The 26,566-nt window shown below is 47.2% G+C and overlaps 1 protein-coding gene across 3 annotated transcripts; it reads right to left on the minus strand.

The window, feature by feature from the left end:
• CRK (CRK proto-oncogene, adaptor protein) lies at positions 1–20,954 on the minus strand. Of its 3 annotated transcripts, none has more exons than XM_014607460.3 (3): positions 20,650–20,954; positions 10,764–11,299; positions 1–3,417 (listed from the first exon to the last, which is right to left on the minus strand). In XM_014607460.3, the coding sequence occupies exons 1-3, from the start codon at positions 20,891–20,893 to the stop codon at positions 3,280–3,282; spliced, it is 918 nt and encodes a 305-aa protein (XP_014462946.1). In that variant the 5' UTR covers positions 20,894–20,954; the 3' UTR covers positions 1–3,279. The 3 variants fall into 3 exon arrangements, with proteins under 3 accessions (XP_014462946.1, XP_019354813.1, XP_019354814.1); XM_019499268.2 differs by lacking the exon at positions 20,650–20,954 and adding an exon at positions 18,537–19,667; XM_019499269.2 differs by having other exon boundaries at positions 3,324–3,417; positions 10,934–11,299.
• Positions 20,955–26,566: the final 5,612 nt, after the last annotated feature.

Consider the following 26,566-nt stretch of genomic DNA (forward strand, 5'->3'; position numbering starts at 1 on the left):
CATTTTTTTGGCTATTTTTTTTTATTTACTTCACATACTATGAACATATACATTACATGCTACAAAAAAATTAAAAGAATTTTTACTGTCAAGAAAGTGGATAGTGTTATAATACAATGGCACATGTTCATATATTTTTGCTTCAAACTGGTTTCCTTGACCTCTCCCCCCCCCCGCAATCATTAAGAAAATGAAGTGTTTTTACTCCAAGATGATTAGAAGTATTTGCATTAACACAAACAACTCAAACAGATTAACGAGACCGTTACCAGTTCAAAAAGTAGTTTTAAAAAGTTGGGGATTACTGAAATAAAACCATAGCAGCCAAGTTGTATTTTATTTAGTGTGATAAAATGTGTAAATGCACCAGAACACAGTGTAGTTGCGCCTTCTGCTTTCATGCTGTATTTCTAGAAATACGTTTTTTGTTTTAGCACCTGCCTATGCATGGACACACACACACACACACCCACACGCGCACACCCCCCCCCCCTTACAACTGCAGCCAAGCAGAGATGATGGAAAAAAAGAGGTTCCCTCCACCCCCTCAGAGACTGGGAGATGTGGAATAGGAGTGACAAAGGCCACAAGAGGATTTCACTTATATATTTATGGAAGTCCATTTCAACTGTCCTTGGAGAACCTGACGAGAGGTTGATACCTCTATTTTGTACAAATGCAAACATCCTTTAGGTCTGCCATCTGTGGAATAAACCTAAACTCCAGCTGAAAACTCAATAAATAGCGGAATGTTTGCAGTAATGTACTAGCTGGCTAAGAAAAAATGCTGGACAAAAACTTAGAAGTCTGCAGCAACATCAGCAATTAAGACTTTTTCTGCCATGTCAGTGTTTAAGAATTTGTGATTATAAAGTCTTCACAAGAGCCTAGCTACAACCTTAGTAGGACCATTCACTTACTTAGTAATAACAATTCCCATCTCTCCTTCTAGATTAAAAAAGGACATAATAAAACATTTCTTTCAGAAGATATGTGGGGGGAGGGGGGGGTTGCGTGTGTGCGTGCCAAGAATGTATGGGCTAGCGTTCTGTACTGTGGCAGAAAGAATCAATTTAAAATAGACTAAATTGTACTGCCCTACTGAGAACACTGAGCACATCTCTCCTTTGCCTAATTATCCTTTTCTAATACCTGAAGAAAAATAAATGCACATACAAGGCAATTAGGAAGCTCTGGGTTTAGAGCTGCAGGCATTGAGTGTTCAGTTCCAGTAAGTAGCAGGGTCCAAAAAAATAATCATACAAATCAGCTGTAAAGAAACTAACATTTTACTAAACTCATTATTAAAACATCTTTCAGCATTTTGGAAGCACTTTCTGTGCTAGTACGTGCAATCCCACCATCAAGGCCTGGGGATTCAATAGTAATGTAATCTCATTATGATCATCTCTAAGTCACTGCCACAAGGACAAATTAGTTGTCAGTTTTCCACAAGGTTTAAGAAAGCTGGGGATGGGGAGGGGAAAGGATTCATTAGTGTGCATCAGGCTTGCTCTACAGTATTATTCTGCACCCATTTCCTTAATGAAAATGGGGCAGACATACTGACCTGAGTTCTCAGATGATCCTTTGCAGTCCCTTCCAGCCTTATGAGTCTATGATTCTAAGTCGGGGCTGGGGGAAAGGTCAACAAATGTTTAATTACAAATAGAAAAAGGAGAAGACATGGCTGTTTCAGCAGTTTAATATTTCTCAGGTAAAACATTACCTGTGGCCTGCTGCAGCAGCCTCTGTGGCGGGAAGTAGCCCTTGCTACATTTACAACTAAGGGTTAAGAGACGTTCTATTGCTATTTATTTGTTTATTTTGACAGAATCTGAAAATACCCTGTCAGACAGGGTCACGATATATTCAAAACTGTTTTTCACCTTTGGCTGTTTTGGTCACTGAATCACTGTATTCCAAAAGAAATCAGTCCAAGATGCATGCAAGGGGTTGTTATCTCAGTGTTTAGTTTTAGTTTAAAACAAACCAAAAAATAATGTATCCACTGTAATTTGTGTTAAAGAAAACCAGGTATAGGTTAGTAGAAAAAGCAGAAAATCCAAATAATACACGACATAAAACACTTAATGCACTCATTTTTGTTGTGAACTATGAAACATCTTACGTATTTTTAGAATCAGACCAAAAGCACAACTAAGCATCTTCCATTATTTTATTAAAAATAAAATTTCTTATAAATTTATTGTTGAAGGCTTTACAGATGAAAACCAAAACCAGAAGTGTCCCTAAAATGCTTTTAAAATAAACTTGGTTTGTCAGTTAAAGAAGTAATAGCAATCTGATCTGTGCAAGGATTCATTAAGGATAGGAAAAATATGTAATTGCCCTAAATAATTTAATTCTCTACTACATCTGGCTAGTTTGTTATGTCATTTTGACATCAGTGCTGAATGTTAGTAGACTTAATGAATGAAATACTGCCTTAAAGCTATATATTAAAGTGCTATGCACATTTCTCAGCACTGATGTGGTCTATACTTCCTTAAGTTTATAGTTGTGGGTAAAAATATTGTCTTGTATTAATGTCTTAATTTGAAGTTAAATCAGCTACTAGCAGAATCTGAAGCATCAACAGTACTGAAGAAATAAATCTCTAGTGTCCTCAAACTCTTTTAAAAGATCAGCAAGTGGACTCGATCTGTCCTTCAACGTTAAAACAGTAATTACCTGTAAAGCAAAGCTATCCCAATGTGTGTTCTACATTTAAAAATATATTTGCTCTGTGCATAGGTTATTCACCATGCAAAACAGTATGCCAACTTATTAGGGCAGAAATGTTTGAACGAGAAAGTGGAAAAAGCTCCAGGAGAAACTGAACGTGAAATTCCTACCTATAGGTTGCTTTGTTGTTTGTTTTTGTTTGTTTAAGGTTGACTTGCTTTGTCAGTGAAAGAGGCAACAAGACTGGAAAAAGCTACAAATGCTATTATCCCATAGCTGCGCTGTTGCTTTCTCCACTTGTTGCTGGAGCCAAGGTACAGTCTTCCCTCTGTATGGACACAAGCAGGCATTACAACCTGTAATCATATAGTAGTACTGCCACTTGACAAACAAGTTATCTACTTTCGTACCCCGAATAACATGACCTTTAATTAAGGAATGATGGTGTTCAGTCCCAGGGGTTTGCAGGTATCTGAATGCTTATATAAGCAATCCTGCTTTGAACATCTGTAGGTACACAGTCTAAAATGGCAGCTGCAGTGAAACAAAGCGAGATTGTTCCCATCTGGAAGCAAAACTGTTGAGTCACACTCAGCTGAAGTCCTCATCGGGATTCTGTTGATCCAGCAGGCGGACATGTGTGAATGGGAAGTGACCACGTTTACCATTACACTCTCCTTCCCATTGACCACTCACATTAATCTTTGTGACCTTCACCAGCTCACCGACCTGCAGAATAAAGAAATAACTTTTCACTATTATGCATTTGATCACTACATCAAATCGAATAGTGATACATCCCTATTATACATTTGATTGTTCGTTACCCAATTTGGTGTTGTCAGACTCATTTACACTAGCGAGCCTCTGAAGAATGCTTCCTTACAGGATGAAAGCAGAGATACCTAATCTTTGGCAGATCACCCTACCCAAACATTAATCTACTGAAGGAAGTATAAGAGTGAAAGGAATGCAGAATTATGACATAAAACTGCCCACAAGAGAAAGCCTACTGCTGTATTTCAGCATATTTTGTGACTTGATTGATCAGCTTTTGTTAATATTACTTAATATTAGATACCTGAATATAAGCAGTGCAAGTTTAACAGTGGATATAGAGGGAAGTGGATCTGCAAGGTAGAGGAAACACTGAGAGATACTGGCTCTTCAGAGATCTCAAAAACAAATTAAGTACTGAACAAAACATTGTAATATCAAACATTTTTATATAGTCCTCACATACAAGAAAAAAATCTAGATACTCCTTCAAAGGAGTATTGCAGGATCCTTCAGAAACAAACCAGAATGGCAAATAAGAGTAAAGTAGTGACATTCTACGGTTTAAGAAAGGTTAGGTTGAAAGTATCTTATTTTAATAGTCTGAAATAGTAGCTTCGGACTAAACACTCAGCATCAAAATTCAGTCTGTTAGCCACATGGAGCCCACAAAGCGTTCACATCAAGTCTACAGGCTCCTGCCCAGCCATCAATCCTCCCACTGCTACTGCTCCTATGGCAGCCTGCAGCTCTGGGCTTCCCCTCTCTTCTGGCTTCTGCTTCCTACCTGGCTCCTGGGGCCAGGACCGGCCAACGGGAAGGGGGCCAGGGAGGGGTCTATGCTGCCTGTTCAGTGCACACAGCCAGTGCGGGGAGGAGCTGGGCTGCCCATGCCAAAATAGGGGAAGCAAGCTCCTTATGGGGTGAGGTGGGGCTGGGGGCACACAGTTTGGACAGCCCTGTATCGGACGATATCTGCATTTGGCGGACAGACCCAGGGGGAAAAAAAAGTATAAAGATTAGGTAACTTGCCACAGGTTACACAGTGTCAGCGAACGAGTCAGGACTACAATCCAGATATAAATTAAATGCATGCTTTGGCAGAATTCCAGACTTCTCCGCGACTGGATTCAAGCTACTGTCTTAATCTTTTATTTTATATGGCAATAACTAAAACATATATTCAAATGTTAGCTCAAATACGAGTAAGATGACATAATTTATGTTGCAGAGTCAAACACACAAAATTAAGGACAACTACCAGTATTGTGTCCCTTTATGTGCATAATAGTCATTTCAATTAGGATTAGAGGGCACCGATCTATCAGTTGTATATCAGATTGGCACCGATAAAAGGAAAATGTACATCATCAGCAACTGGCTTTTTTTGGCTACTGTAGCCGATAACGTCACCGATAAATTCTGCGTGCGTGCACAGCCACAGCGTACATGCGGCCAGGAATACAGCCTGGCAGCTTGGAGACCAGCGTCCAGACGGTAAATCTGTGGGGAAGAAGGGGCGCGCGGGGAGGGGGGGCAGGCGGCGCAAAATAGAGTCCCCCCACAGTGAGCAAGGGAATGGGGCAGGGAGCAGGGTGGAGATGTGGGCAGCTCCCCAGTGCTGTGCACACCCCAGGGGGAGGCATGAGGGGGCATGTGTTCCCAGGGTTTGTGCATGGGCCATGGATGGAAAATGGACTACTCCGCTGCAGGCTCGCACTGGCAGGGCTGAGCCAAGGCTTTGCTTGGGGTGGGCGGCAGTGGTGCTGTGAGTGGAGGCTACAGGGAATTTTGGCGTGGCTGTAGCCCACTCCATAGCTACCCCTCCCAGTGCCACCACCTGCCCCAAGTGCCACCCTGGCCCAGCCCCTGGCTCCAAGCCAGCAGGTCCACCTCACACTGCTCACAAATCCTGGGGGGAGGGACAGCACATGCCCTTCATGCTTCCCTCAGGAGTGCACATAGCAGCAGGAAGCCACCCCCCCATCCCCCAAGCTCCCCAGAAGAGCTGCCCGTGGGGTCACAATTCACCACTCTGGCTGGGCAGCGCCTGCTCCTGCCCCACTCTCTTCCTCACTGTGCAGGCATCAATCTCTCCCCACCCCGCACATGGCCCTTCTCCCCCACAGACTTACCGGCAGGACGCTGCTCTCTGCCAGTCTGCATTCCTGTCGATCAGCTATCGCACGGGTTTTCAATCTTTTTGAATAAGTGTACTATCCCCCTGCATCTGACCAGCCAGGCGGCGCTTGTGCCATCCCCACCTGCCTGTGCGTACCCCGCCTAGGGCCCTTCCCAAGTAACCCCGCAGCTATCGGATTGGTATTGCCTGATATGGACATTAGTAGCGGCCAAGAAAATCTTTATTGGTGCACCCCTAATTAGGATCTCAGCGTGTTTGTTTGTTTTTTTCCCCTTTAATTAAAACTGCATCTTGCACAATGAATGACGCAGGTGCTCAGAGTAAAACAGTCATCAAGTACCTTCTTTCACCAATATAATTCAATTAACACGTTTTTATGCCGAAGGAAACCCTTCCAGTCTCACCAAGGCATACCTCCACATCTTAATACAATTCCTTCAAATACTGCACTAAATATGTAGTTATTAACTTAGGGGTTCTATTATTGGTCCCATCATGAACTGTACCACACAGGCATTCATGGTTTAAATCTTCACAGCTCCTCTGAGATAGATATGATTGATCCCACTGCTACCAAAAAAGAATGGAGATGCAGGAAGGTAAACCATGAATTTCCAAGTTCCCCTATCTTGGGGTACTGTAGAATTAGTCCTAAAAATCTGCTAATTTCAGCTGTAGTAGCGATTGCTCTGTTACTCTGGAAAAGAGGGGCCCAGATTAGACAAACCAAAGTGAGGAACGTTTCTGGCAAGTACTGAAGGGGGACACCAATCATCACATGGCCAAAGGAGGGTCAAAGCTAAGTTCTCTTGAGTGGCATTCATCTACCTGCAGTTCCCTGCCTCAGCTATAAAGTAGTATAGAGGCTTTAAGAGCAAATGACACCAAGGTCCCTGTACAGAACAGCTTCATCCACTGTGCAACGTGGACACATCATTCCCTATGCACCAGCCATTGAGACACAGAAGAACTAGGGAAATACCCAGAGATAACATACTTAAAAGATTATGTATAATTCTTCCAGACTTAAGGTAGACTCAAGAATGGCATTTTCAAATCTGAATGGCTGACTTTCCAAACTATAACATGCAATTTCCTAGTTGTAGTTTTTGCCATTTCACACTGTAAAAACAACTTTATATTCAATTCTACAATGTACAACTCTACGCTCCCCCATCACGTTTTGTCACCTGGGTTTGATCACCAAGTCTTCAGCACTGCAGCATAACCCTTTTCTTCACTTAACCTAAAAAATGAAGAGAGTAATAGAAGACTTCTTTTCCAAGGAGCAGAACAAAGAACTAAAAGATGTTTTTTAATCTCCTCAGGAGGCCATATGCAAGTTATCATATTACCCAGCTAACAACATTTCTATATCACTTAAACACTGGATACTAGGAACCACCTTGCACGGTGGCAGATGAAAACATATTTCTCTTCCAGGAGTCCAAGAGATCATGTCAAAAACCTGCTGATAAACTCCTTACGGATTCATACTCTATTCCCTCTTCCCCTATAAAGCTCGGTGATAAAAGCTGAAGAGGCCATGCACTACTGGCTTCATTTCCAATAATATGTCAATAGCTCTCAATTGTAGCTATTTTTCCACAAATGCTACCAATTCCATGACAAGGAATATCACAATGTTCAATGAAATCAGCACATGGATGATACAATTTACCCTGGTCACGTCTGCTTAGTTTAAGCAAGGATAACTGGAGAAAAAGGAAAATGTTTTAAAGAACTGATCAAAATACTGCTCCACCCTTCCCCACTGAAGGCATCTGGCCTCTCACTCATCCAAGGTACACATACAGGGCATCAAAGGCTTTTCAATTCATCACTAGATCTTACTATGTATGCAGCAGCAGCAGTGGTAAAATGCCTTTTCCCACCTTCAAGCTGCTAATACACTTCATCTGCTCCTGTCGCATAAGGATCTGGCCAAAGTAATCCACATATTTAGTTGTGTCCAGCCTGGTCTACTTAAGACAGATAAAGTACACCAACAATTTCCACAAGCTAGTGAAATTTTCACAAGCTAGTTGAGAGCTCTGCTATCTCTACTCATAGTAACTGACTTATTTTGTAAGTTGGTATTTGTAAAGTCCACCCAGTTTACTTAATTATGGACCAATTCACAGCATAATGGCAAAACTAAAAACTACTGTTAGTTTAATTGAGGACATTACAACAAAACAAGAGTAGTTGCACAAACATAATTTTCCTTTTAAAAATTCTATTACCACTTTCATTGTTCTACACGGTTTTATCTTGACCAAAAATGCTATATGCTCTATTTAGTATATTCCTAGGACACGTGCCCTTCAGGCACTACTAGGAACAGTGTCACATGCTAGTGACACCCACACACAAACTTTCTGTTGCTGTACAACTGTGTAATAAATTAAGAAAGCTGAATACTTACTAATGTTATAAACACATACACACCTACTTGTTTGGGGGGGGGGTTGTTTTGCTTTTTTTAAACATTTTAGTTTTTGTTATTACTGCCATTTAAAAATTTCACTTGACTAAGAAAGTCACTGGCTATTACCCATCCCTAATAAATTGCAAGCATCTAATCTGACAATAAGAAGTAGGATTTTTGTTTAAGAAAGCAGGGGAAATCAGAGGGTAAGGATGCTCAACCCCAGGCCCATGGGATAGATCTGGCCTTCACAGCCATGTCATCTGGCCCACAGGGCTTCCTACAGGTCAAAAAATTTGGAAGTAGGGGAGTGGTGGCAGAGTTAAATTGCTGCTCTCCTGCTGTCAAATTCTTTCATCCTGTGGGGCTGGGGTGCTGCAGGCCCCCACCCAGCACATGGGACTAATCCAAGCCCAGAGGGCTGGATGTTGGCAGCACCAAACACAATCTAGTTGTTGCAGGGCTGGTGTGGTGTGGGGCCCCATCCAGGCATGCAGTTCCAGGCAGAGGCCCACACAAGCCCAATCCAGCCTTTGGATCAGCCCCACACCACTTTGGCCCCGCAAAACTGAAAGGTTAAGCACCACTGTTTAACAGGTATTATAATAACATACATAATTAATTTTTAGATTAACACTTTATCCATATCCATCAACATTAAAATCACAGCTCTTATGAGATCAGCTTTAAAAAATTCTGCAAATGCTGTTTCAAATATTTTATCAAGCGTAGCAAAGAAAAAAGTGACACCAAATGTAAATGGTCTCTATTAAAAATGCACTCAAGGATGAATAATATGAAAAATATTTTTTATAATGGCTGTAACTTATATAATATGTAGACCCATAGCCAAATATCTCCTACATACTACCATTACTTTTAATGATGATCAAGAGACAAAAATTACAGATGTCACAAACCCAAGTGGGCAACCAAGCAGCCGATGAAATTAAAAATAAGTCCAAAATAATGCACAGAGAACTTGGGGGGGGGAAGTAACCTAACCAACTACACACCAATCTCTTCTGAATTAGCCATTTCCACTCAGTTACCATATCATGAAGCCACTATATTGTTTGATACCAAGTAAGAGGAGTAAGTTTCCATTTCCAGCATGGCTGAGGCCCACCTAGCCTCCTATCCAACAGGTACCACCATCAACCTGTTTTCCTGCTGAGGTTAAAGAAACAGTGGAGCCCTGCCTTCACTGCCCCAGTGGCCAGTAGAGAGAGACACCTTTACTATATAAATCCACTAGTCCCGGCCACCTCACCTCAAAAAAGATACAGTAGAACTAAAGCACTGGTAGAAAAGAACAAAAATGAACAGGACAATGGTTCCAGGTTAGACACAACAGTAAGGGATGTAATCTTTGGCTCAGGACATTACTATGACTGCTGTTAAGCAAGGGGGGGGGAACTCGAAAAGGGAACATATCACTTCACAGTTCTCGCTTCTTATACTCTTCCTCTAAACTACCTGCTACTTGCCACTGTGGGAGACAGGATACTGGGTTAGATGGGCCTTTGGGCAGACCCACTCTGGCCATCCCTGCTGATATACACAGCAGCATCCCATGTTGTGCAGACCCTCAAATGGATTATGAATTAAGTCACATGGTCAAATTTGTTCTAGTCTTCAAAACTCACAACCCAGCCCTTCCTGGAGCTTTAAAAAAAAGCACACTTGCTTTAATCTGAGAAGGGCAACACAAGAGTGTTGCTTATTGCTTGGATCACAGAAAAATAGGATCTGAAAGAATCCATCCCTAAATTTTGTCAGCATGATCTACTACTACCAGGAACAAAAACTCTCAGCTAGAAAATCTAAGCCTTGTGGCTATAAAGAAAAGGCTTTCCAAGCAACACACTGACTAGAAGACATACAAATGAACATTGTAACCTTTCTAGACATACCCCTACTTCAATTTAACATTTCAGTTAGCCACTGAAGCATGCATGCAACAATCCATATAGCAAATTAAGTTAAATACACATTCTGTTCCGCTTACAATCTTATAATTTGACAAGACACAACTATTTGACGGTAGACGCAAGAAATTACAGCTCCTTTAAGAAGAATTCTGATGCATCAAGAACCCACTGCATCCAGTCTCAGTATCTTGTACATGTGGGATTCATTAAAAAAAGAGAGACTTGATACACCCATATGTAAAACAGTGAACAAACTGGACACAAGGTGCTTCTACTTCAGTAAGGTATGTCCTACTTAAGACATTATGCATGATCAGCGTCACCTTAGTATTTTAAGAAAGATCACGTGGAAATGTTGCCATCGAACCATCTTTTCTCTCTATCCCTCAGCTTGGGTTAGTAACAATTGGCCACAGGACGTGTACAAGGGGTCAAACCAAAAGGTTTAGGAACTTCATTTTATCTTTGACCATAAAACTTAAGAAGTAGATAGAAGTGAGTAAGAACAGATGAGAAAGCAGTATCATGTTAGTAATGCCTGAAGTGAGATGGGTTACTGGTTCAGTGAATTTACTATCTCAACTAACACATGGCATAAAGCATCAGAACTCTCTCTGGTCATTTACTGTTGATTTCAAACAGACTACATTCATAAAATACTTATTGATTTTACATGAAGAGCAGTATTACAGCACTTTCTCTCCCTTAATATCCTTAGCAAAGCTATCATGTGTTGAAAGCGAAATCCCTTGAACAGATCTCTTCTTTCTAAATTTTGCCCATTATGTACCTCCAAAGCCAAGGCTGTCTTGTCGTAGGCATTAGGGACTCGCTTCTGGATAACCCGAGCATAAATAGGGCCATTCTGAAGGTTAGGGAGCGGAGTGTTGATGCTGGGCTGGGCATAGGGCCCTGGCTCCGGCCCACCCAGTGGTTGTGGGTGGGAACTATCCTGGTTACCTCCAATCAGAGTAGATACTGAAGCAGAGGAAGGTCTATACTTCTCGACGTAAGGAACAGGTATCATTCCTCTCTTTCCTTCGCTGTCTTCTGCATTCCACCATTGTTCTTCAGGCTTATCCCGGATTTTCAGTATGTCTCCTTTCTTAAATGGAAGATCTTCCTCATCATTTCCATTAAAGTCAAAGAGTGCTCGCACATATTCAGCTTCTTCCTGTCTCAGGATAACCCCACTATTCTGCTTGGATTTGGAAACAGGTTCTATCAAGGTTGTAGTGTCCAAATAGTGTATTTTGTAGAATTCCAGTAAAGATGGCAATGAATCAAACTCTTGGTCACCTATTCGAAATCTGGTGGGATTCAACCCTGGAGGAAAAAAAAAAAAAAAGAGTATATCCTCTCAAATATGTAAGATTTTTTTTTGCTTAAAGATGGATAAAATCTCTACGTAAACTAATACATTTTTATATATGAATGGTCCGATAGAAAATTAAGGCACTGCAGTGCATTTCAGAACAACAGTTTCATCATATCTAATATTTGCCAAAAGTCATTTTATTTGCTGTTGTTTCTACCAATCAAAATCTTTTCTGCTTACTGATGGTTAACAAGGTTAACACATCTACGTGGAAGAAACCTACAATTTTCAGTTTGACTGGCTGAGATGCTGAAGATCATTTCCTTCACTACCTTTTAGGCGGGAGTGTGGGCACAAAATCCATTCAGAGAAAACGGGATTTTTCTTTTTTCTTTAAGTAGCTTGTCAAAGCAGGCAGTATATTGCCCTCATGAAAAAAAATGAAAGAAATACATTTCTTATTTTCAAGTCTGATTTTACCAAGGTCTTCTGGAGGAAGTAGAGTGTTTATTTCTCACTTCCTTGAATCTTTGACTCATCAATGTATAAACATCCGGATATATTGAAATTCTATCATAACTGTATGTGATTTTCATTTTCTAGTTATCAAATGTACAATTATCTAATAAAGAACATACGATTAAAATATGAATTTAGACACAATCCCAAGCTACAGAACGACAATTGCCTTTTAAGAATACTTTTTCCTGCATCGCTGTTCTGAATGTCACCTCAAGTAAGCAATGCTGCAATTTGGTCAGTTTCCATTACCAATATTATTTGGATGGAAGATTCATTAAGTCAGTGTTTAGAGACTAAATGTTACATATATGAAAACTAATGGATTCCATCACTGTTGCCTCCAAAACAACTATTCTTCCTTTTATTAAGATATGCCTTTTAATTGCAGTTATACACACATATATCATACAGATCAGGATAGCTACGTGCATTTCCAAAATATGTTCAACAAGTGCATTAATCCTGGCCACCTATTTATTTTTTTAACTCACCTTATCTATTTTTGTCAAACCTAATTTAAGTTATAAACCAGGGTATCATTCAAGAAAATAAATCCCATACATCATGAAAGCCAAACACAAATGACAAATGATTAGGTTCAGTATGAAATCCCTGCTTGTCCATTTCTCTTCTCTTGGTTCTATGCTCTTTAATTCATTCTGAAAGTCAAATGTTCCACTTCCACTATGTACCGTACTGCAGACAGCTGTTCTCAAAAGATACCATAGGGAAGGGAGTCAGACTTCAACAAATAACAATGAGGCACAAGATTGGGACAGGGGGAGGAGGGGAGAGGGGAGAGCAATTCATGATTTCAGGCACTTTGTGTATCCATTCTAAAAGGAAGAGTTGCTTACCTCATCATGCTGTTTCTCTGAAGAGAATAATTAACCACTCTCACTCTAAGGCCTTAACTCAGGGGCAGGCAATTATTTTGGGCGGAGGGCCGCTTACTGAGTTTTGGCAAGCTATTGAGGGCTGCATGACAGGCAGCCAGGGGCAGATAAATATTAATTTTCTCAATTTTTTAGGGGCCCCACAGGCCAGACAGAATGGCCCGGTGGGCCACATCCGGTCCCCGGGCCGCATTTTGCCCACTGCTGCCTTAACTCCTTAGTGCGAGTATAGAAATCCCTCAATCTACCAGCATGGATCTCTGGCTATTTTCCAAGTAGTTTCGATGAGCAAAAAAAGATGAGCTCAGGTTCAAGACGATCAACTTAATATATAGATCTCTTATATATATCCTCCAATTAAAAGCATAAATGAACAAAAAAACAAACAAAAAAATTAAACGTTGAAACACGGTGGGTGTAAGAAACCAATAAACTTATGGTAAGCAGAGCTGTAAGCCACTCCAGGATTCACATTCCTTCAGATTCACATCACATGGTGTTCACAGAGAAAAAAAATGAGCAAAACTTCAACAAGCAGCAGCAGCACGATCAGTGCCAAGTCGGAGTAGAGAAATGAGTGCAGGGCAGGGGAAGGGTATGAAACCCCACCGTGCCACGAGTCAAAAACGACTGCCACCATCTAAAGGACTAATCCTACAACACAAGTCTAATCCTACAGAAAATGGATAGTTCAATTAACTTTTATCAGCTTCGACAGGAGCATATTGATTTCTCATGATAAAGGAGGCTTTTTGATGGAGGTGGGGGTATCCAAAGACATCCATAAACAGAGCTACAAAGATAAACTCGTTTAAGGTACAACCTGCCAAAACAGCTGCTAAACATATCTGGACTGATTTTTTTCCGAAGCTAGACTAAAAACAAAATTAAAAAAAAACAAACAAAACAAGCCGAACTGCCATGTTTTTGTTTTTCAGATGGAGACACAGGAAGTGCCATGAAAATCAAATGGGTAATATATCCTGGGAAGCAGTAATTGTGGAAGAAACTTTAGGCCAATAAAAAAAACATTAAACAAACAAGAGGACATGAACTCTCAGTGAGATACTGGAGTAAAAAAGGCCAACATAATCCCTGAATATCCAAAAAAAGGGAAACAGCAAAAAGGAAGTGATATTATTTTTTGTATAGTGTGGGCCTGCCTGTAAAGTAAAAGGTATAAAGAAGAATATGGAGAAGGTACTGAGTGGGATTTCACAGGGGCTTGTGCTGGATCCAGTATTCCTCAATACCTCCATTGAGAATTTGAAGAATGGGTTGAGTTCAAAGTTAGCACATCTGCAGAAGACACTAACTTGGGTAGAGTTTCAGACAACTTGGAGGACAGGATTAGGTCTTAGAATGTGCTTGGTAAACTGGGAGAATAGCCCAAAATTAAGTGAATGAAATTCAAGAAAGACACATACGAAGTCCAGCACTAAGGACAGAACAAATCACGTGCAAATTTTAGGCTAGGTTGCAGTGCTGCAGAAAGGTATCTGGGGGTTATAATGGACCTCAACCTGAATAGCATGCTGGAGTTTGGGTTTGGTTTGTTGTTTGGGGTTTTGGGGGTTTTGCGGAGGGGAATAGCATACTGGACTGATATTAACAGGAGTGGCACCTGCAAGGCAATGAGAAGTGACTCACTCTATTCAGCAATGATTAGGCCTGACCTAGAGTACTCCCTGACAAACTAGGAGTCTACGGGAGAGCAACACAGATTGCTAGAAGATGAGGAAACGTGAACTACAAGAAAAGTCTGGAAGAGCTAGGATTATGTGCACATCTGTGAGGGGCCGGCAGGGGAGATCATGCCCAGGGGAAATCAGCAGGGGTTCATCAAAGGCAGGTCCTGCCAGACCAACCTGATGGCCTTTTATGACCAGGTAACTAAATCCCTGGATGATGATATCGTCATGGACGTAGTCTTTCTGGACTTTAAGAAGGCCTTTGACACTGTCTCTCACCCCATCCTCATTAATAAACTGAGCAACTGTGGCATTAATGCCTACACATTTGGATGGGTCAAAAATTGGCTGAATGGGCACACCCAGAGCGTGGTGGTGGACGAGTTATACTCGACCTGGCGGAACGTGAACAGTGGGGTCCCCCAGGGCTCAGTCCTCAGGCCCACACTGTTCAACATCTTCATCAGTGACTTGGACGAGGAGGTGGAAAAAATGTCGTCCAAGTTTGCCGATGACACCAAGATATGGTGAGTGGTAGGCACGCTCGAAGGGAGAGAGGCTGCAATTAGACTTAGACAGACTACAGAAGTGGGCGGATAGGCAATAGGATGGGGTTCAATGCAGATAGATGCAGGGTGCTGCACCTAGGAAGAAGAAATCCACAGCATACATACAGGGTGGGGAGCTCCTCCCTTGTGAGCACAGAGGCGGAAAGGTATCTTGGGAGTCATTATTGACTCCAAGATGAACATGAGCCGCCAATGCCAGACCACATCCAGCAAAGCCAACCTCACCTTGTCATGCATCCAAAGGTGCATCTCAAGCCAGGCCAGAGAGGTGATCCTCCCCCTCTACGCAACATTGGTCAGGCCTCAACTAGAGTACTGCATCCAGTTCTGGGCGCCACACTTTAAGAAGGACGTGGCCTGCCTGGAAAGGGTTCAGAGGAGGGTTACCCGCTTGGCTGGAGGGCAACAGGGCAGCCGCTACGAGAAGAGGCTGAGGGACCTGAACCTGATCAGCTTCAGCAAGTGGAGGCAATGGGGGGTTTTGGTAGCTGCCTACAAACTCGTTAGGGGAAATCAGCAGCAAACAGAAAGAGTCCTAGTCCCCCCAGCACCACCTGGGGTGATGAGGAACAATGGCCAGAAGCTGCTAAAGAATAGGTTCAGGTTAGAGATTAGGAGGCACTATTTCACTGGCAGTGTAGCTAGGATCTGGAACCAACTTCCTAGGGAAATGGTCCTCACTCTTACCTTGGGTAAATTCAAAAGAGGTTGGATGAACACCTGTCTGGGGTCACGTGATCCCAGCGTGTGCTCCAACCAGCGGCGGGGGGTTAGACTAGATGATCTATTCAGGTCCCTTCTGACCCCTAACCACTATGAAACTATGCAGTCTGGAGAACAAAAGATGGAGGGGGAGAATCTGATAATTCTTCACACAGGGGACAGATGATTACAAAGATGGAGATAACTTATTCTCTGTGGCTTCAGGGACAGGGCAAGAAGTACAAAAGAGGCAAAAATTAGGCTGGACATTAGGAAGAACTTTCCATCAATGACAGTGATTACGCACTGCAACATATTACATGGTGGAAATAGTGGCATCTGGAACACTGAAAGCAGTTAAGAACTGATTAGACAAAATGGTTGAGACAGGGACAAGTTTGCCTTAAGAAAACAGTTGGATTAAGTGAACTTTTTCTATGATTCTATGACCTCCATAGGTCCCTTCCAGTCCTTTTCCCCCTATGATTTAGCACCACTGAGAGGAACACTACTGCAATACTACACAGTTTTCATGTACATACTTTAAATAATGCTAAAAAACTGAAGATGCACAAGAGAGCCACAAAAAGAGCATGGAGAACTCTATCACAAAAATTAGGAAATGTGATCTATGTGACTTATCAGATGATGCTAAGGACAGTCCGAGTGTCTACAAAGAGAAGATGAGACACAGTAGGAGGCATTTAATTTGGCAAAAATAGCTAAAACTGTCGAGCAGCTGGAAGGCAAAGTTAGACCAATTCAGGTTAGAAATTAAATGCAACTTTTTAACAGTGAGAGTAAATAACAATTGGGAACAGCAACACATTCTTCATGACTGGGCTGTCCTTACAGGTATGCTAATGGTCAACTGCAAAGAATTAAGCTTGACAGCAATAATTTTTGCAGCAGGGACAAGTCTGTTCAGTACAGGTATTAACAGGTAAAAGTATGTCGGCTTGGTTATGCTGGAGAGGACACAGTTCTTGGGCTGGCATTTATAAATCTTTAACGCTGTAGTTCCTACAGTCCCATCTGAAACTTTGCTCAGCTGTGTCTACTCCTCTGCCAGAAGCCAGAGGAGTGGTGTTGTGATACCCAAAGCTTGCCTATGTCTATCCCAACCATGCAGTTCATTCAATAAAAGACAATCATTCTTCCCTCTTGCATATTAACTAGATCATCACAGCCACAGCATCATCTCAATAATACTAGAAGTGTAGTAATACTTTTCCCACAACAGGAGTTTGTAGTACGGACAAGTTAGTGTATGTGGAACAAGAACAAACTAGTAGCAAGGCAAACAGCTGTCTGGGGAAGTAGAGCAATGCAGGGAGTTTTCTTGCAGGTGCCAGCTCCAGTACCATGGTATTCTCATCTTTTTGCTGAACACCCCTCAGAGAGTAAAAATCCTGAAGAAGAGAATGTCAAAGACCCTACAGGGACACAGCTGTCACCAAAGTTTCAGCACTGGGGCACTATTCTCCGCACTCCCCCTCAAAGACAAAATCCATAACCTATTTTGGCAAGTAATACAAGCGGGCAATGAGCTAAGTTCCTTTAATTCTTATCCCTTTCTGACAGTGGGCAGATCACTTTTCTTCTGGGCCACCAGCCCCATCAGTAAAATGAAAGTAAATAATTCACAGGAGAAGTTTTGTAAAGTTTGCCTGGAAAAATACTTTATGAATCCCAAATGGACTTTGGGAGCAAAATGCATTTCCTTTTCGTAGGGACACGGTGACATCTTACAATGTAAATGGTTCAGAGACAGAAGCTTCTACTTCACCACAGACTAGAAATGGACTGGCATAAAAGATGAAGACAGGCAGGCATCCCCCCAGGTATTAACTGTCCTGTTGACATTGATTGATCTAGTCCACCCTCCATTACCTCTCTTAGTAGCCTTCTCTCCCCCTCCCTATTTTGTTCCTTTCAACAAGGTGGGTTATTACCTACAGAAGCTCATACCACTATGAACTAGTTGATTTCTGCCCTAGCTTTTGCCATCTCAGAAAAACTGTCACATGTCTGCAACAGCATTGCTGAAAAAACAAGTTTTTTTTTAAACTTCTCTTCAATCTAATGACAAATGCAACTATCACATGGGATCACTTAGGAGTTAATTAGGGTAATTTTCTCCAGCAGCACCTAGAACTCTTTGTACATAGACTCATTGCCCCTCAGAATGTGTTGCCTTCAAATCATGTGCATGCATGTCTGCACTAGCATGAGATCTCTCTCTCCCTTGATCTCAACACTTCTCCCGACAGTGCCAGATTCTTGAGGAGAACAAGATAGTGCAATCTTGCAAACAGGTGGGACAGGAAGTTTACAGCATACGAGACAAAGCAATGCTTCAAGAGAGCATCCTGAAAAGTCAGTGGACAATTGTTACGACTATGCACACCAAAATGCTATTATTTTTTTAGGACATATTGCATCCTCCCATCATTAATAATACTTTGGAAATGAGCAGATGCAGTAATTACTCAATATGACTGAAAAACGAAGCTGCAGCCTAGAAAGACAAGAGAACATTATTTCATAGAGCTGCTTTTCAATTTTCATCAATCATTTCTCTTGCTCTCATGATGAGCTAGAATAAATCCATTCTTTAATAGATTTTGGCTATTCTATTCATTAGTTTTTGTATCTGTATTGTTAAATAGATCTCAAAAAACACGTGACCCCTCAAAGTCCAACTTTTTTTGTTTTAAATATACTTTTAGTATGAAGCATCATAAACAATGTGATACGCAAACATGATCTGCTGATATTAAAGGGAATTTTTCAAACTGGAAAGGCAGCTACAAATAAAGAAATTACTACTATACATTTGGCAACATAAACTCATTTCCTTACCTAGCAGAGATCTACTCATTACCCTGCTGAAAGCGTGTAACAACCCAACACCTCCTGAGCAGATTTGTAAACACATTAGGAAACTAGTTTACAAAAAGAGATGCATCGTGCTATCCACTTCCGGAAGAGTAGGGGGCAGAAGCAGAGTTAGTTTCTGATGCGTGGCCTTTTAAACGCTTAACAAGCTGTACTCCAAGCCCTGGGGCAGTGTGGGTGCCAAGGCCCACAGTTGACAGCCCAGAGACCACAACTTCAAGGCCCGAGCAGAAGTTCTCATCGTGCAACCTGCCAGATCGCAGTGAATCTGAGAGCTCTGCTAAATACCTTGTCACAAAGACACAAAAAGGAAGAAAGGTTCCAAACCTCAAACATGGGAAGACCTACACATAAGTAATCTCACTTTGTTAAATGGAACTGCCCATATGCAAAATAAAAGAAGTTTTAGCCAGTGTTGTGCAATGCACACCACCACAGGATGGTTATTCAAGGTCCTGAACACATTGACTGAACTTCCAAAGCTTGCCTAAGTCACTTAGGAACTCAATAGTGGGACCAGTGCTCTTCAACTGTACCTTTTAAAATCCCACTCTCTACCCCAGTGGTTTTCAACTGGGGTGCTGCAGCACCCTGGGTTGCCTCGAGCTCTTTTCAAGGGTGATGCAGGTTGCCACACATTAACACTCTCAGGTGTACAAACATGATTCACGAGATAAACCCAGAGATTTCACATAAGGATCCACTGCATTAAACCCCTGACTTGCTATGGTCTGAGTTCTTTGCAACAGAAGAACTACTCTACTTATTATTTTTTCTGTAGTCAAGATAAACGAGGGAAAAGCTAGAGCTGGAAAAGTGAGGTCCCAACCAGCCTTACAAAGTATACGAATCACAAATCTGTTACCAAATTACTATAAATCCTACAAATCAAATGTTATGCATGCCACAAAGCAAAAGACAATAGGCTCAACAGACTAAGCAACGTACCCATATCTAACTTAATTTTCCTGAACACAGTCAATACTCTCTTTTCAAAACAACGTATACGCCAGGTCAACTTCAACAGTGTGTTCAGTGTGTTATTGCTGGAAATACAGAATATATCCCCCCCCACCCCACACACACACACACACACACTTTTTTGTAAAAAAATAAATAAATAAATAAAGGCTAGTATCCAGCCTTTGTAATCGCTCCTCCAAAAGGTCCCAATTTTTCTACTCCTTTTTTCAATGCGAACACTAGAACTACGTTGTATGCTATGCTTCTACTGCTGCCACACACCCAGGTAAGACGTCTCCTATTCCATGTTCCTGTTTATACAGACACGGGGATCGTGTTACCAGCCGCACCGGACCGAGCCTGCGCCCAGCGCGTGACCCGGCAGCAAGCCGGCGTTCCCCGCAAACATCGTTACCGTGAGATACCCACAGACGAGGCGTGTTCCTCATGCTGTAGCTAAATATTACTTGGCTATTTTTTTTCAAATCGCATCCAACTTTGCCATACTGCATCTCAAAGCGCCCCTTAAAGAAATCATAAAACTCATCACGGTCACGGCCCCGATCTGAAAAAAGAACGCAATACAACTCTTTTCCAGGAAGGTCCAATTCAATTTCTCTTCAAATATCAACTTTGGAAGGACATTTGAATTAACTTTTGAATTTTCCTGTTCAATTTCCCTTTAGATAAACACCAGATTTTAAACTCCGTAAATGCTGCTGTTCCTTCCCGGGCCCCGGGGGGACGGCTGGGGCCTGGATCGGGTGGCAATGTCGGAGCTCGGGTCGCCTCAGGCCACCTACCTCAAGCGAGGGCCTCGGCGCCACCCGCCCCGGCCCGGCCCGGCCCGGCCCGGCCCCCAGGCGCAGCAGGAAGACTGGCCCCGTGTCTCCTGGTTTAGGCCGCCCGCACCCGCCCGAGGCCAGGTAGCGCCGCAGGCTGGCCGCGCCGCGCCAGGAGGCGGCAGGGTCGGGGCCGCGCTCCGCTCCGCTCCGCTCCGCTCGGGGCAGGGCAGGGCAGGGCAGGGCAGGGCGGGGCGGGGCGGGGGAGCGCGGCCGGGGCCGGGCGACGCGGCCTGAGCGCAGCCCGCGACCCCCCCGCAGCCCGCACTCACCGGGGGCGCCGGGGCCCTCTCCGCCCGCGCGCCGCCCGCCCGCCGGCCCCAGGCTGTTGACGATGTAGTGCGAGACGCGCGAGCTCTCGGACACCGACAGCACGAAGTCGCCGGGGATGGTGCCCGAGTCGCGCACCAGGAAGGTGCCGTGGCGCTGCCCCTGCAGCAGCGACACCGCCTCGGCCCGGCTCAGCCGCCCCCAGTACCAGCTCGCCCGGTCCTCGCAGTCGAACTGCCCGGCCATAGGCCCTGCGCCGCGGCCCGGCCCTCCGCGCGCCCGCCCGCCACCCAAAATGGCGGCGCCTCTGCTGACCTCACCTTCCGGAAGTGACGTGTCGCGCGCCAGCGCTCAACGTCATCTCTGTGCGCGGTGGCTCCAAGGGGCGGGGGCATGGCCCGGTTCGGCCACGTGGTCCGCGGTCCAGGCGGGAAGGTCTTTTTCAGTCCCCCTTCTTTACAGAAAGAAAGAAATGAAAACCAGCCCGTTGCTGTTCAGTGAGAACTGGAAGAAATCCCTGCGGCTCAATGCTAGTGGGCAGCTGGGGATGCTTTCTGTACAAGAGTCCCGTGCTGACTGACGGCGCGCTTATTTTGAAGAACTTGAAACTGTGCCGAGATGTGTCTAGTAGCGAGGGATGCATGACAGCACGTGCCACAATAAACACAGTGATCCTGCCGATCTATCCCTCTCTCCTCCTCCTTCCGCAACAAGGGGAATCGCTTTAGGTAGTCAAATATGATCTTTGCAGCTCAGTGTATTTTAATAGCTGCACTTCATACACACCGAACTGGTTTGGACTCATGCATCCGCGTAGCGTGGTCAAAACCAAACCAAACCAAACCCCTCCCGGTGCTGCCCTCCTGGGCCGCACCCCGCCCACTGCAACCGGGCCACCAGAGCAGAGCACGAAAGCCGGCTCCGCGCCGCCCTCCTGTGGCACAAACGCGCCCCTGCAGCCGGGAACAAAAGCCAGGGAACTAAAACCCTGCTCGGTGCTGCCCTCGCGTGACGCGCGCCGGGCACTGCAGCCAGGGGCGAGGGCGGAGAGACAGCGCGCCGGGCTGTGCGTCTCGCTGCGCTGCGCTGCGCTGCGCGGTGCGGCCGGGGCAGGGGCGGAGAGAGAAGAGGAAAAAGGCCGCGCTCGCTCGGGGCGTCACCGGAGCAGTGCCCGCGGGCGGGGCCGGCGCGGCTCGCGCTGCTCGGGGCGGACGCACGATTCTCGGGCATGGATCCCGGCCGGGGAGCGCGGCAGGGCCGGATCCGAGCCTCGTGCTCCCGTTGGGCGCTGTCTTTGTCAGCAGAGCTGCGAGTCACTCGGAAAGGCGCACGGGAGAGCTCAGCTTCGCTCTGATTGGCTTCTACCAGAGGAGGCGGGCCCTGAGGGCTCGCCCGCCCCTTGCTTTCATTCTGATTGGCTGTCGGGAAATGTTGGGCGACTGCGATCCCCAGCGCCCCAGCCCGGCGCGTTCGCCGCCCGCTGAGCCGGAGCCCACGTCCCGCTGCCGGGCCGGGCCGGGCCGGGCCCCCGCGGGCGGGCCCGCAGCGCTGCGGCAGCTGCTCTGGCGCCCAGGGCGGGTCGTGCGGGACCCTGCGACCCCGGGCGCGGGCAGCCAGGCTCTCACAGACCAACGCCAGAAGGGCGGTGACCGACGGGGTGCACGTGGGCCCCGCGGACACCGTTCGCTTCTGCGCTGACGCCGAGACCTCCCTGGAGAGCACCCTGCAAAGCACCAAATTACCCCTTCTTAACGGGAAAATAAAATGGAAACCTCGGTTCACTTCTAGGGAGAGTTTGGGCCCTTTGGTGTAGAGCAGTCCAATACTGAGAGCAGGGGTGCAGTGACGGCGTTGGTCATTGCGGCGCTTACTTTGAAGAACTTACATTGTGCAGAGAGGAGTGCAGTACGGGGGTGTACCGGCATGGACATAGCGTGTGTGTAACACAGTGATCCTATTCCTACCGCTCTCTGTCTCTCTCAGTGGCGATAGTGATGTAGGTGTTCCTCTCTCACCCTTGCACACCACCGCACACGAGTGTCTGTAGTGAGTGCGGGTATCACAGGTGTCTCGCGCATCCGCACTTGGTGTGAAGACAAACCCGGCTCAGTGCTGCCCCCCGGTGGTGCGCTCCGAGCACTGCAGCCACAAGGAGCGGAGCAGCAGAGGGTTGACGAACCCGCTGCTCGGTGCTGCCCTCCTGTGGTCCCGTCGGCGCATTGGCGCAGTCCGTGAAGGCGGAGGAAAAGCCGGGCTCAGAGCCGCCCTCCTGTGGCCGCGCGGGGCATTGCGGCGGGGAGACCCGGGCGGGCACCTGGCAGAGGTGAATGCGGTGATTGGCTACGAGGGTTGTGTGGGCGGGACTAGGACGGCTCCGTTCCTATTTCGCTCTGATTGGTTTGTGCGGAGAGAAAAGGCGGGGAGAGGAACGCGCCCTCCTGGGCCACATTCTGATTGGCTATTGTGCTGTATTGACAGTGTGCATAGCTCTGCCTGCCGATTGGTCCAACTCCGATCCCCCGCGGCGCCCTTCAGCTGACCGGCGGGCGCGGAGAAGGCAGTGCCGGGCTGGCAAGGGAGGGGCGGGGACGCCCCATGGCCCGGAGGCCGCGCGTGTCCCGCTCCCGGCCCGATGCTGCCTCTTTTCTAAGGTACAGGACAGCCCGTGGCTGTTTGGAAAACACTGCAGGCCTCGCTTCAGCCCAGCTCTAGCGCGGCCTTGGGACCGCGGTGTGACATGTGGGGAGCAGGGCACTGAAGCGCCAGTGCTCGGCGCTGTGCACTCGACGACCTTGCACCTAGACAGAGCAGTGTGTGCCAGCGACGTGTGTCCCGAGATCTGCACTCCGCGTGTGCGCAGGACGCGCCGCAGCGAACAGCGTGAGCCGAGCGCCGCGCCCCGTCTCCGCGCTGAGGGGAGGGAACCGCTTAGCTCTCCTAATGCCACGGCGCCTGCGCCTCGCCACGTGTTTAGACGGGCAGGGGCAGGGGCCGGGTCCGTCAGTCCCGTGTCCCGCATCCCTCCCTGCAGTGTTCAACCAACCCCGCCGTGCTGCCGTCCTGCGCCGCGCCGCGCCGCGCCCCGCCCCGCCCCGCCCCGCGCGCGGCAGCGGGGCAGCAGGGCGGGAAGCGGCTCGGTGCCTTCGGCGCATGTTTCGCACGGCGCTTGGCGGCCGGGGGTCGGGGCACGGCACCCCGGCCCGGAGCGCCGCCCTGGGCCCGGCAGCCAGCGAACAGCCGGAGAAACCAGAGCGCGCTCAGTGCTGCCGCCCCGTGGCGCGCACCGCGCGCTGCAGCCGGGAGACACGGGCGGGGACCGAGAGTGAAGCGGCTCCGGCCGCGCCCCTGCAGCTCGGGCAGGCGGGAGATCCCGGCGGGGAGGGAAGAAGCAAGAAGGCGTCGCTCGCTGGCTGGCTCGGGGGCAGGGCCCGCGGCCGGGGCAGGCGGCGTCGCGCTGCTCGGGGAGGACACACGGCCCGTGGGGAGCGCGGCAGGGCCGGGATCGCAGCCTCGCGTTTCCATTGGCTACAGCGAGGCGTGAGGCGATTGGGTGGAGCGGCCGCATGGGAGGGGTCAGAGCCGCTCCGCCCTTCTTTGCTCTGATTGGCCTCTGCCGGAGGAGGCGGGCCCAGGTGGTCTCCCGCCTTCTCCGCGGTCTATTTGGAGTTTGGGATTGGTGAGAGTGTCACTGTCCGTGTGCCCATTGGTCCGACTCCGATCCCCGCGGGCCCGTTCCGCCGGCGCGGCCGGGGGAGGGGAGGCGAATCGCTGCTAACAAGACGTGCGCTGATTTTCTCTATTTTAAAGAGAAAACGACGCGGAAGCCCGCCGTCGGGGGTCAGCCGTGCGAGACTTCCCGCCGGCTCTGGCGCCCGGCTGCGGGCCCGCGGCGCAGAGCACGTGCCGCTCCGAGATGGACGTCCAAGAACTCGGCACTGTCCCGGGTGTGACACACACAAGAAGGGGGGGGGGGCGCGCGTGCGCAATACACACCGTAACAGCCGCAGGGATCCTGCTACTCGTCGTAGCGAGGGGCAGCGGTGTAACGCGTTCCCCACCGTTATGTTCGCTTCTGTGTACACAGCAGTGTCCTCACTTTTGCAGACAACGCGTACGTTGCGCACGCGTGCAGAGTATTCACATACTTTGTTGAGAAAACTTCTCAGCGTTGCCGTCCCTCCTGTCCTTCAAGCTGGCTCCAGGCGGGGAAGCGGAGTGGGGCAAAGCCCCCAACAAGCGCTATCCTACCCTTCAGCCCCCCTCCCCCCAGCACGGGGTGCCCCTCACCCCTGTCCTGGAGCCCCCTATTTCTCCCGGCTGCCCCTCGGCCCTGGCTGAGCCCCCACTTGTACCCAGCAGAGACGCGCGCTGCTCGTCCTGGACTCCTGCACAAAGACCCCGCTCCTGTCAATGCCCCGCAGGCCCAGCCCTCTGCTCCTGGGCACCTGTGGCCAGGACTGCTCTCCCCTCGGAAGAGACCTCAGTCCTGCCCTGCAGCCCTGCACTGCTCCTGCCCCAGGCTCTCCCCTGCCCAGGCCCAGCCCCACAAGAGCGATGCGAGGGCCCCTACTACAGCCCGGTGTTGGGCATTGCTGCTGAGGCTGTAGCCCGCGACCTGAGTGCGGGATGGGCCCCCTCCCCCTCATGCGCACCCCTCAGGACTGCACCGTGGCGGGGGGCACAGGAGGGAGCATCACCTGCTTTGTGCCGTCCACCTAGCCAATGAATTGCTCACTTGTCTGGGCCATGTAGGTGACATCCATCGTGTCGGGGAGTTGGCAGTTTCAGCCATGTCCACGGGCAGCTGGTGAGCCAGACTCGGGGCGCTGGAGGGAACCTGTGAAGCAGAAGTGGGGGTGACTAGCACGGTGACGCATAAGCAGTCAGCGTGAGCCCAAGAGCCATGGTGCATGCCCATCCCGTTGAGTTGTGGCAGACATGGCCCAGCTCCAAGGGCAGACGCTGCAATGCCCGCTCCAATGACGGTTCCACCTGCAACCGGGGAACGTGCTCAGGCTTCTCCTTTGCCCCGGGGAAAAGCAGGCTTGTGACCTCCCGGGCGCAGCGCCCGCTTGCCGGCACGGCAGTGTAGAGCACATGGGTGGTGTCCTTGGTGTGCGGGCACTTGGAGTCGTCGCCCTCCTCGGTTCCTTTTTTCACAAGTGGATTGAGGTTATTAAGGAAATACTTTTCTGGCTTGTGATTTGAAGTGTAGGCTGTGTTGATCTACAGCCATACTGGTAACTTTGTCTGGGCTGTACACCACTTGAGAGACCCGATTTGGCGTGTATCATTTGATTTAAATGCCATGTGTAAGTGGTTGTGCTCTCTGTGGTCAGGACATAATTGATTCGAGGGATGCACACATCAGTCATAGCCACGGGACACGGCCGAAACGGCAGGTTTAGACGACGAGTATTTCCATACAAGGACGTAACATAAAGAGCCGCACACAGTTAAGAAGTTCTAACGTAAACAGCATCAAATCAGTGTTGAGACGAGGGAAGTTGCTACACGAGTACCTTCCCTCGCTGTCTTCCCGCTCCCACCCTCTGCCGTATGCCATGACTTACTCACGTGCTTGTCTCTTTGTAGGTGAAGAACAGAATAAAGAAGCGCTGCAGGATGTGGAAGATGAAAACCAGTGAGACATCAAGGCCAACAAGAGAACCCATCTCTGACCACCCTTACCTTCCCCCACAAATCCCTCAGTGTCACTCTGAGAACCACCAAATCTGACTTTTACATTGGGTCTCAGAATTTAGGTTCCTGCCCTGTTGGGTTTCTTTTTGTTTTGTTTTGGGTTTTTTTAAACACCGTTCAAAAGTTCTTAAAGGCAAGAGTGACTTTCTGTGGATTTGACTGGTGCCAGCTTCTTAGATTCCTTAAGACACTAACAGGACTGCGTAACGGCTCGTT

This window comes from Alligator mississippiensis, chromosome 14 (genome assembly GCF_030867095.1).
Source record: "Alligator mississippiensis isolate rAllMis1 chromosome 14, rAllMis1, whole genome shotgun sequence".
Lineage (NCBI taxonomy): Eukaryota > Metazoa > Chordata > Crocodylia > Alligatoridae > Alligator > Alligator mississippiensis.

What these genes read in the sequence shown, in the direction of transcription:
- CRK (XM_014607460.3), bottom strand. Translation starts at nt 20,893, where the DNA reads ATGGCCGGGCAGTTCGACTGCGAGGACCGGGCGAGCTGGTACTGGGGG. An exon ending in AGAGGGCCCCGGCGCCCCCG is followed by an intron (nt 11,300 to 20,649) that starts GTGAGTGCGGGC and finishes TTTTTCCTCCAG; the next exon opens with GGTTGAATCCCACCAGATTT. An exon ending in AGACAGCCTTGGCTTTGGAG is followed by an intron (nt 3,418 to 10,763) that starts GTACATAATGGG and finishes TTTATTCTGCAG; the next exon opens with GTCGGTGAGCTGGTGAAGGT.